We start from the raw sequence: 11,339 nt of genomic DNA on the forward strand, positions 1-11,339 counted from the left end.
ACCTCACACTACATCCAAACCACTTAAAGCAGAGAAACAAAAGCCCAAGAAGTACTTCAAAAGTACAACCCCAAAACAGACAAACACAACGAAACATTAAAGATGATAGATTGGTGCGGCAAGGCGCGCATCTGCTTCTGGTCTGATAGTAAAATATCCGAAGAAAATTATACATCTCACAATTATCACAGATGATCTCCATATTGACTTAACATGACCTTGTCAGGAACCTCTACAAACCCGGTTACTCTTCACAACAATATAACATCATCCATGTGAATTGGCCAAAAAAGAGTACAAACAAAATCAGTATTAAAGATAAAAGGTATAAAATCATGCTGGAGAGAGGAGTCTTCGTGTTTTGTAGTCTAAACATGCTTCTAGTCAGAATTTGGGAGGAGTTAGTGAAAAGTGGACGTGGAGTATGTGATCCCGAGCTTCGATGATCTCGGATGAACAATAAAATCCAAAAAAAAAGAAAAAAAATCAAAAAGTCAAGAAACATTGATGTTTTTGTCTACATGCATGCAAAATTTCGTGATGAAATTACATGTGTGGAGGTGTGGGAAAAAAATGATGTTCCAAAAAGTGTTTTTGGAAGCACTTTGGATCATCAATTTTTTTTCACACCTCTACAAATGTAATTTCATCATGAAGATTTGCATGCATGTAGATAAAACATCAATGTTTCTTGCCAAAAAAATCAGATTTTTTAAACTGTTTACTATTTTTTTCGGATTTTGCTGTTCATTCGAGATCACTCGAGCTCTGGATCACATGAGTATTTTCGGTGAAAAACTTGCTTCAACGTGAAAAATCAGAAGAAGAAAACAATGGGCCGTGCCGTGCCGGCACGCGGGCCTTGCCTCGCAGCCCATGCATGCCGCAGGCCTTGGCATGGCCTGTTTAGCCGCGTGCCGGACCGAGCACGCGTTGTTCTGGGCCGGCCGGCGAAGTACGGGCCGTTTGGCCAGCTATAACCCTCTCCCTCGTAACCCCTAAAAAAAATAACCTCTCCCCCGCAAAAAGGAAAAGAAAAGGGAAGCAGATCGAACCCTCTCGTCGGCATTTCGCCGAGCACACGGCATGCTGTCGCTCCGGCGCATCCTCCGCCTCCCCGTGTCCTCCTCCCGCGGCCCCCGCCGCCTCCTCTCATCCCACCGCCGCGCTCCAGCGCACCCGGCCGCGGCCACCGGGGACGACGAGTGGAACGACGCGTGGGAGACCGCATGGCTCCCGGGCGACTCCCCCGCCTCCTCCCCGGCACCCGCCGCGCCGTGGGAGTCCCCCACCTCGGAAGCCGCCGCGGCCACCGTTCCGGCCGTATCCGCCGAGGTGGACCCTGACACGAAGGCCTTCGTCGCCGACATGGACGAGCGCTGGGCTGAGCGCCGCGCCGCGACGAGGCGGCTGCGCGCTCCTTCTCGCCCCACGGCCGCCGAGGGAGCGGGCGGCGCCGGGGCGAAGAAGGCAGGGGCGGACGAGTACAGGACGAGGAAGCAGCGCGTGCACGCTGCGCTTTGGGTGAAGGAGATCGACAAGATGGAGGAGGCGCGCCTCGGCGGCGGCGGCGGTGGCCGCGGGGCGGCCGACGACATCGACCGGCTTCTTGACTCGTGCTCAGAGTGCGTTGCTGCTCTTCTATCCTTCATTTTTTGTTCTCCAACAAAGCTGCGATTTGTAGCTGTGGTTGCTTAGTGTCATCAAATTGCTTGGTTATATTCGGTTGCTTGTGATACACCGCACTTGTTGAACTAGTTTCCCACTAAAACCCCATTTACATGCGACATAATATAGGCGCCTAGTATCACATGACTTTTTAATTACGAATGCAAGTGGTAGAATTGTTGCGGTGTGTATCTTCTTCAGAGGGTTTATGACAATTTTTTTTTGAAACTGCATTGTTTCTCCTTCGTTTTGCAAGGAAGATGGATCATTGAGATAGTCTTTTTTTTTCTTTTCCGTTTGTGGAAACGGTTGAGACAGGGTATGAAAGTGCGCCAAATTTCAATTGCATCATGTAAAATGCCTTAACTAGTGTGATGAGAAATGTGAGGACTACAGCTAAGTGTAACCAGTAAGGTCCATTTGTACTGCGCTTTCTTGATTGCTGGTGGATTATCCGGTGAAACCTGTACTTTTTGAAAAATCAGGCTGAATTATGTATAATATGCATGTGATGACTGTTCAATGGCCAACACTCAAATTAAGTTTGGATGAAGTGTCTACTTGAGATGCTCACACGAAATTTGCTGTGAGCTCGTTCACTGCCTGATGTGTGATTATGCATTCTGATACGATGCAATGCATTTGGAACGGATTATAACCATTTTACACTGGTAACTCCAAGTTGAGCTTGGGAGCATGTGCTCCTGTCTTAAAAATATAGCATTCTACACCTTCAAAATTCTTGAAAAAGAGCACACATAGTCTCTTGCAAAGTTAGTGCAAAAACTTGCATTCTTGTGCCCTGTGGAAAAGGGATGGGTTCAGTGCATAAAAGGTTGCTATTCTAGGCACAACAGTTGTGCCCTGTGGAAAAAGAATGAATTCAGTCCATAAAAGTTGCTATCCTAGGCATTCATTCTTTTCTTCTCTGCAAAGAACAGAAACTAGCATGTTTTACTATGAAAATTGACAGGTGCGTAGTACACCCCTCAACTATGTCTTCAGTCCAAATATCACCATGAACTCCAAAACCACCCACTTTACTCCGCAAACTCTTAAAACTGGTTCAATATGACTTTGGATGTCGTGGCATTCATGTAGGCAATTTTTTTGGGTTTCCTGGCATGCCACTTGACGTGGCATCCTAGTTAGCAATAGTGAAATAAAAACAACAATGATGTTTGGCTGGCACGGCAGTGGGGCTGCCACGTAGCACCGACCCTGCCCAAGTGTCACAGTCGGTGTTTTGTTGCCAGCCAACATCATGGAGTACATGAGGATGAATACCCATGGGCGCTCAGTCCTTGTGGCATGCTGCTTATTTATGTTTTCTTGCCAACATGTTTTTTTATGACTAAGCGATTTTGGCTTGTCTGGATCTCATGTAAGCGAAACTGTGACATATGAGGGTGCCACGTCAGGCAAAACACACGATGAGTGAACAGTGGACGGTTTTTAAAGGAACCAGGGTGGGTGGGGGGGGGGTGTTAAACTGAACAATTTTGGAGTTGATGGTGAAATATCAAATATGAACTCGGGATATAGTTGAGGGGTGCAAAATGGAGTCTGCCATTATGCTGAAGCTTCCAATCCAGCAGTACGATCTCACAAATTATTTACACTGGTGGTTTATTCTGAATCTAGTAAATATCAAATTTATTTTGCTTCATTATACTTGAATACTGTACAGTTTTTGTTTGAGTAATAGCAAGTCTTGTAGTTGAATACTGTTATCTCTTGCTGAATAATGGATGTGTGTTATCTTTGTTCTGTCCTTTCCTGCTCATCACTTAGTTGACAGAAGTAGGCACCATCTAAGACTAAAATGACAGTTGAGTAAATGCACGCTTGACATCTTATTTATCCAATGCCTTTTGTGCTTTGGTTGTATTGCCTCATAACCGGACCACCGTGGCCATTAGGCTTTTATGGCCTATAGTAACCTGTAGGCTGCAATCCAAGTGCTTGCAGAAGCGTTTCGTAATTGAAATGAAAAAAAAAAGTTATTTCCCTACGACAGGAATACCGTGATTGGCAGACATATTGTTTTCCTTCACTCATACGTCTAGGTTTTGTTAATATACTTGGTGCTCCAGAAGACATGGTTTCCTTACAGTACTCTGCTCGTGAAATGAAATGCAGGATCTTTGATTCCGGCAACGCTGATTTTGGCGATTCAAAGATTCCAAGCACCGGTGAGATCAAAACCAAGCCGGATGGTTGGGAGACTACCTCGAGGGGTCAGGACGGTAACATATGGGAGATCTCACAGCGCGAGGAGGACATTCTTCTCCAAGAATTTGAGAGGCGCATTGCTTTCAGCAAACAGCAGGTCATAGTTGACACAATAATTTCTTTGTTAAAAATCTCCAAATTCCAAAATGACACTGAAACTGTGGTTGCAGATTGCTAGCTTCATCAAAACTCACATATTTAGTCGAAGACGGCCTATCGACGGATGGAAGTACATGATTGAAGAAATCGGCCCCAACGCGAGGAAAGGGAAGGGGAGCGTACAAAGGCTACCAAGTGTGACTGATCCGGCCATGCAGCCGTTCAGGGAGGAATCGCCTGTAATTGCGTCTGCTGGTGGTTCCTCCTCTGGTCCTCCCCCCTTCAGAGGAAACCGACATTACTGATGTTCAGTATGCATGCAATCCCCTACCGATTTTCATTGCACACATCCAGGCTTTGTGGCTCCAGAAGTGCACTGGTGGCTAGATTCCTTGTGGAGAAACTTTGTGTATTTTCTGGGTCATATATGCTTCCTTGTGCTAAAAAAAAACTCAGCAACGCCATCGCTCTGCCACTCCGAGGCCAATCTTTTGCTACATGCTAGGGTTAAGATGATATTTTCAGCAGAGATGTAATTGTGGAGGAAATGATGGAAAGGCATATCCAGACCACATGCATTTTGATGCACACAAGAAGAATATCTAGAGTGAGTAAAATTTCGAGGGCAAATCCAGGTTCAACCATGCATAGTGGACTACTCCCTTCGCTCCGAATTACTTGTTGCGGGTATGGATGTATCTAGATGTATTTTAGTTCTAGATACATCCATTTCTGCGACGAGTAATTTAGAACGGAGGGAGTACTGAATTAGGTCAACGAGTTACACCAATCTTACACCACTCCTTGAACAACTGTTGTGAATTGTGATGTTTGTGAGGAGATGGATTTGAAACATAGAAAAGAAAAGTGAGTTTGTGAAGTATTTTCCTTGAAGTGATGTTGATGTATGCAGGCAGCAATGACTAGAGGTGGTAGCACATCTTCAACGCGGATCACCAAATGGACATCATCAAATTTCCATTGAAAAGTAGAAGATGTTAGGTGTGGAGTTACGTGGTCCAACTGAGAGTGAGCCATGCAAATTTCCGGAATACCCCAAAGCTCCCCAGTTAGAGGATGATTTGTGTGATTTTGGACGCCCGAACCATTTCACGGAGATTTGATGACTTGCGTTGGGTCTAAAAGTGTCCGGACCATCCTGTCCAATCTTTACAAGCATTTTGGTGTTCTGCATTGGAGACGGGCTAATGCATGAGATGGATGAAGTGAAGCTCGTATTTGTTTTCTTTCTATGTCCTGGTTGTAAAAGGTTATGTTATTCTTCATTTTGAAACAACTGCGAGTAAAATGTAAAACGGGTCTTCTTGCTATTATACAGTGCAATTCTTATACTCCCTCCATGCCCGAAAATGCCGTTTGGCGGACGAGCTCCATGCAGCTCGGTATCCTAGTCGTCTGTAATCGCATCTAGCAGCTGCACCAACGCATTTAATGACATGTATTCGAGCTGGCAAGGATATATGCCACACCGTATTCTGTATTTTCGTACAGTAGCATCCCAGGACTGACGAAAATGCATGGCAGGCTGGTTAGACGTGCCATCGATCCACCCATTATGTGCATGCAGTGCTAGCAGCTAATCCACTCACTGACGAACATAGGCAAGCTCACGCTCCCATGTTCAGAGATAAGCCGATGAGCTAGCCGTTTGGAATCCAAACGTTGGGTCTGACGATCAGGGCGTTGGGGAAATGCTCTATTTATACCGCCGGAGAACAGCAGCCTAATGCTTCTCCTCCTCTCAGCTCTCATCAGTGAATAGCTTGGAATCGCAGCAATGGCGGCTTCTTCTTCCTCAGTTCGTTCCAGAGATAGACGCCAACACCTGCCGCTCATCATGTGCCCTGATTGCCAGGAGGTCAAGGTGGAGACAAACATCTGCAGCAAAGAAGGGCCGAACGAGGGGAGGCGCTTCTACAAGTGCCCGATCGACAGTGTAAGTTTTCATCCATGTCCACAAGAAGTTCCATCGGAAAATCGATAAATGAAGTCTCACATTGTTGTTTGTGTTTTTTTTGCGGTATGGGGCTGAGCAGGGCCCAGACAAGTGCGGCTGGTTCAGGTGGGAAGATGTTTACGCCGGAATCATTCGGCGGAGGGAAGCTTGCCTGAGGCATGGAGACCCATACGGTGTCCAAGGTTCGAGCCAAGGCATGGCTGGACATGCTACGCAGACGCAGCCGGAGCAGGCACCCGAGATCGTCAGGCAGCCGCGGACTGAGCAAGCACAGGCCAGGGGAGGCCGCGACTGGCTCGTCATCTGCCTCATTGTGATCAACATGATCTTCACCCTGACCATCCTTTCACGGGTGTGATGAGCTACTGTCAAGCACGCTATCCGTTCTAATCGTAGACATATGTTTTCCAATTATCCATTGTAATCCTTTTCCCTCTAGTTCTAGTTGCGAGTCACTGAGCGTGTTGATTAGGTCGTTAATGGGTCATCGAGTTAGCATGCAAAAGCTTGTCAGTGTATGCTTCAAGTTTATGTTTATTAATAACCAGCTCATCAATGTATGATTATCTGCATCATCGGATGGACACGCTAATCAGTCTGGCCAGCGGAAAAATGTTGACATAGTGAGAGAGAGGCCCCACTTTTTGCTTGACTAGTGATATCTACTTGCTGGACGTAGTAAATTGTGTTGACTAGTCAGGTCGGGTGTTAACTCTGTCGCCAACTATGCACACAACCACCATCACCCAGCAGTAAATAGAACGCGCGCTGAAACTAGAAGGGAGCGGTGCGAGCCATCTCCCCTGCTTTTCTGCCTCACTCACCGCACGCCATCTCGGCATCTCCTTCCTCCCCCCACCAGCACTGAAGCTTGCATCGTATCCATGGCACCAGCCACTTAAGCAAACGGGTTCAGCCCTGCGAGTCGAGGAGTCAAGCAAGAAGAGGAGGCAGCGAGGATTCAAGTAAGAACAGGAGGCAGGTATGTAAAGGCAAATCCAACTCTCTGTATCACACTCGCAGTTGCAAAAACTATTCATCTGTAGCAGTAGGGATCCATTGAAATGCTCGAGTTTAGTACGGATTATTATAGAAAGCCATTTGATTTACCAGATCCATCTTGTATCTTCTGTTCAATCTGTAGTGCGCACCTCATCACATCGGCGTTGTCGGCTGGCATGGAAATCAATGTAGACCTAGAGGCGTCTGATTTACAGGTCACAGATAACTGGGAGTTCGCATCCGTCGTAGGCCCAGGCGCAGTTACATCTAGGATTTCAGTGCAAAAGTTGTGCAACATATTCTCCTAGTTTGGACAGTTCAAGAGGAAGTTGATAGCAGAGATTGGTTTTGAAGGCGTGCTGTCACTCAGGTCCTTGCCGAAGCTGAACTTGAAATTCAGTTCGTTCCTCATGGAGAGGGTGGATGCAGACACATGCGTAATCACCATAGATGAAGGGCGTTCAATCAAGTTCACAGCAGCTGATGTCAACAATGTTTTTGGGCTTCCAGTAGGTGGGAAAAGGATATCAACATATCCATGTGACTTGTCGGACGCATGCATTAAATACAAGAAATTTGCAGAAGAGCTTAGTGACAAGGGCACACATAGCCTGAAAGCTGCAGAGGCCATACTGTTGAAAGACATCCAGGAAGACTCGCCTAGCGTCGCCATAGAGATGTTTAAAATTGCCGCTGTCATTTTTATTTTCGGGCATTTGCTATGTCCTTCGTCGAAGAATGACTACACCAGCGTAGACTACTGGGGTGCACTGAACACAACTTCAGAGATCAGTCAATTTGATTGGTGTGAATTTGTCATCGAGCACCTGTTAAGCGCTGTCCGAAAGCTGAAGACTAATCTTCAGACACGGCACTCAACTATACATCTTGTGGGTTGCCATCTGTTCCTACAGGTGAAATGAAATGTGTCCTATTTTTCTTGTTTGTTGCAAAAAAAATTCCTGAAAATGGCATGCATTCTGTCGTGATATACCATAGGTCCATGTTGATAAGAGAAGTTCTGAAATTTTTCTTATCACCCCTCATCAGGTTTTTGTGCTCGACAATTTGGACCTGGGTCAGCTAACTCCTCGAGACCCTTCGACGCCCAGGGTATGTGTTTTCGATTATGACATCACCCGCAAGATGATAGAGGCGCTCAGTTGCAGTCAAAGTGGTGAACCAGCATTTTCAATCTCCAGGGTATGCCGGGGGACTCGCAATTTTTTTCTATTTTTTTCCAAGACGATAGGGTCGCTCAGTTGTTTTTCGAGTCATCCTTACTATGCAATCGATGACCACTTTTCTTAACAACAGGCTTTCAGGGCTGGCGATGTCGGTTACTCTCGCATTTACATAATGCAGAACCCCTCACCAAACCGGTTGCTCGGCCAGAAGAGCCACATGTTCAGGACACCAGAATCAAATGCTACAAGGTACAATTCAAGCGCGGCACCCAACTCAAATAGGCGGGGCACAGCTAGGAAAGGCCCCGCTGACTTTGCAAACCATCTTCGTGCCCGGTATCCGAGCCTTGTAAGTAATCATTTTTCGCACCCTCATCCCAACATCCAACATAATGACCAGCAAATCATTTTCAGTCACTACTTTTTTTAACTGCCTGTCCATGTTTTATTCTGCAGTTCTCACACCCAGTAGCAATTTATCTGAGAGAACACAATGCCCGTGTCATGCGCAACATGTTCGAATTGCAGCAGGCATCACACGACGAGATGGTTGCTTTTGCAGACAAGATAATGATTAGTTTAGCCGATGGGTTTTTACCGAGTAACTTCAACACCCCTGGGCATGAAACTCATGCATTGCGAGACATTGCAATTGCTGGTATGACCCCTAGACGTACCGTTACGTTGTTTTTAGCCTTTTTCGGCCCGTTAACCATGTTAACCAGTTAGCCTTTTTAGAAATATAGATTATTCTACTCGTTAACCGTGTTAACCAGTTTCATGTTGCCCAAATGATCATATAGGTGCATCACATACCCCTGTCAATGTCCCACCAATCTGTTCTTTGGGTGCTAGCTTGCCGCCTGCAGTACATGCGGATGGTAAGTGTTTTGTTTTTTTAGGTTTCCATACAGTGGTTTAGTACCAACACATTTTTTGAGCTCTAGTAAGTGTTCCTGACATCTATTTTCCCTTTTCCGACGACCACTGAATCACCAGCTTGCTCGGCAACTCATTCTAATAGCCACAGTCTAGTGCCTGGGAAGCGCAAGGAGCTAGGTACAACACCATCGAGCAGCCGGCACTCTGTTGGATTAGCTACATCCGGCACACACAGTTTAGTTGTCATGTTTTCTCTTGGCCCATTTTTGGTGTATCCCTTCCTACATACCATCCCATAATCATCAACAGTAGTCACTTTTTTATGTGATACGATTCAGGCACGGGTGGACCAAACATGAAGAGAATATGTATCCAGCAGCCCTCATTTGAAGATGACAATGATATTTGTCCTCCGTATAGCAAAGGGAAGACAAGTCATTCGCACCGCAATAACCCGGATGCTTCATGCGCTGAATCAAAGGCCGCGGCACAGTTTGCTAGTGATATCATATCAGAGTTAATAATCTTATATGCAGACAAACACCTAGATGGATGCCAAGGCTCGATTACTTTTGGCCAGAGTTTTTATGAACACACTGAGAAAATCCTGCTAGCTGGAGCTAACATGGCATGCGATCCTTGGTCAGCTGGTTCCGTGCCATCCGCCCCATCAGCAATTGCATGTTCAGCTATAAAGGATTGGTTTGCTAGCGCAGCAGAGTGTACATTGTCTAGGTAGTACATCAATCTGTTCTGGAACACTTGTCCATCTGCATCAGATCACCAATTGTGCTCGTCAGACGGTCACTATATATTGAGATTTTTTGCACTTTTTTTAAATGCAGGGTCTGGGTCATCCACAAGTGTCCAAGGCTAATATACATGACCGGGACACACATTGCTGACCAGCTTATTAAGAGCCAACCGGTGAGTCATGAGATGTGCGCAGTCATTATGCGGCGGTTCGGCCAGATCGACGCAACGCTAAACTGCGATGAACCTGGGCTGAGGTGGAGAAAATTCATGGAGCCAGACTTTGCTGTAAGACCAGCCACTTGCCAGTTTTATTTATATATACTCCATCGGTTTTCAATGCTCAACATTTTTATCTTTATTAGCTGATTATGTCTAACTCCCCTTTTTTCGTTTTCCTCTTTATTTTTTTGCATGTCCCATGCTCTACGACCTAAAAAAGACCTTTGCTATTGCCGATGGAGAGCTAACAACAATTAGGTCTATCCAGCAACAATTCAAGCAAGATCCCATGTCATTCAAAGTTGCATCATGTTGTATGGTTAGTTCATCTCTTTTCTGACATGTGTTCTTACCAACCCTAAAGGCACGCCCGGCACCTCTCATGTTTTTGACCACCCATACGATGAGCTAACCCAATTTTACGCATGTTTTATTGAACTTACTCATTTTTTATTCAACAGTTTTATGCTCCTGCCATTCTACCATTGGGGTGGTGCCTATACGCCTTTGATTTCACAAAGAAAAAGATTACCGTTCTAGACCCACTCGTTGGCACGACTGGTTTCAGCAACGAAAGCATCAGGTTGCACGAGTACGCAACCGGGAAAATCCTTGATGGGTTGTTCTTGTGTGCGAGGCACTTCTACTCCAACTGGCCCTACAAAACAGAAAGATGGACCAGGGACTTCCCCATGATCATGGAGGACAATTTTACTAGGTTTTTTCTTTTTTCCCTTTACTACTTGCACGGTCACCTATGTAGATTATTTTCAGATTCACACATGTTTTTTCATGCATTTTTTGTACAAAAAAATGTCCAGCTGAAACCTTTTTTTCTTATGTCTTATGTGCACAGCGAGGAATCTGGGCTTTGTGTGACTTTCTTATCCAAATTTTTCGATGGCGAGAAGCTCGTGAAGTCACTAAACAAGGTACGCCCATCACAATCAGGACTCTTTTTGCAGCCATTTATTTTTTCGTGCAATTTATCATCCAGCATGAACATTTTTTTGTTGGATTTCTTTTTTTGCTCACAGGAAAACTTGGAGTTGCACCGACGCACCCTCCTGTATGACGTCATGCGACTAAAGGACAACATCTCGCTCGTCCCATCGGATGTACTTGAATCCATCAAGACCTCGTTCCATGTTCTCTAAGCATGACTTCATGCAATGTGCTTACGATCACTCGCGCGTCACCCTCGCGAAGGCACCACAACTGATTTTACGGCGTATCAGCATGTATCCATGATAAATTGGCGCACCTTTAAATCTTTGCTACCATCCTCACCCCCCAACATGTTCCATCATGCC

The 11,339-nt window shown here is 45.7% G+C and overlaps 2 protein-coding genes across 2 annotated transcripts; both read left to right on the forward strand.

Annotated features, from left to right (window-relative positions):
* Positions 1 to 1,028: 1,028 nt before the first annotated feature.
* On the forward strand, positions 1,029 to 4,832 carry LOC119284569 (protein GAMETE CELL DEFECTIVE 1, mitochondrial-like). The gene is made up of 3 exons (XM_037563699.1): positions 1,029 to 1,625; positions 3,811 to 4,000; positions 4,074 to 4,832. Exons 1-3 carry the CDS (start codon positions 1,087 to 1,089, stop codon positions 4,305 to 4,307), a joined length of 963 nt encoding a protein of 320 aa, XP_037419596.1. The 5' UTR covers positions 1,029 to 1,086; the 3' UTR covers positions 4,308 to 4,832.
* Positions 4,833 to 6,779: 1,947 nt separating this feature from the next.
* On the forward strand, positions 6,780 to 11,333 carry LOC119288519. The gene is made up of 13 exons (XM_037568129.1): positions 6,780 to 6,962; positions 7,125 to 7,896; positions 8,033 to 8,185; positions 8,300 to 8,518; positions 8,626 to 8,827; positions 8,973 to 9,050; positions 9,169 to 9,285; positions 9,390 to 9,786; positions 9,897 to 10,092; positions 10,247 to 10,345; positions 10,488 to 10,744; positions 10,883 to 10,958; positions 11,064 to 11,333. The coding sequence occupies exons 2-13, from the start codon at positions 7,393 to 7,395 to the stop codon at positions 11,181 to 11,183; spliced, it is 2,418 nt and encodes an 805-aa protein (XP_037424026.1). The 5' UTR covers positions 6,780 to 6,962; positions 7,125 to 7,392; the 3' UTR covers positions 11,184 to 11,333.
* The last annotated feature ends 6 nt before the right edge of the window (positions 11,334 to 11,339 follow it).

Source organism: Triticum dicoccoides, chromosome 4A (assembly GCF_002162155.2).
Source record: "Triticum dicoccoides isolate Atlit2015 ecotype Zavitan chromosome 4A, WEW_v2.0, whole genome shotgun sequence".
Taxonomy (NCBI): Eukaryota; Viridiplantae; Streptophyta; class Magnoliopsida; order Poales; family Poaceae; genus Triticum; species Triticum dicoccoides.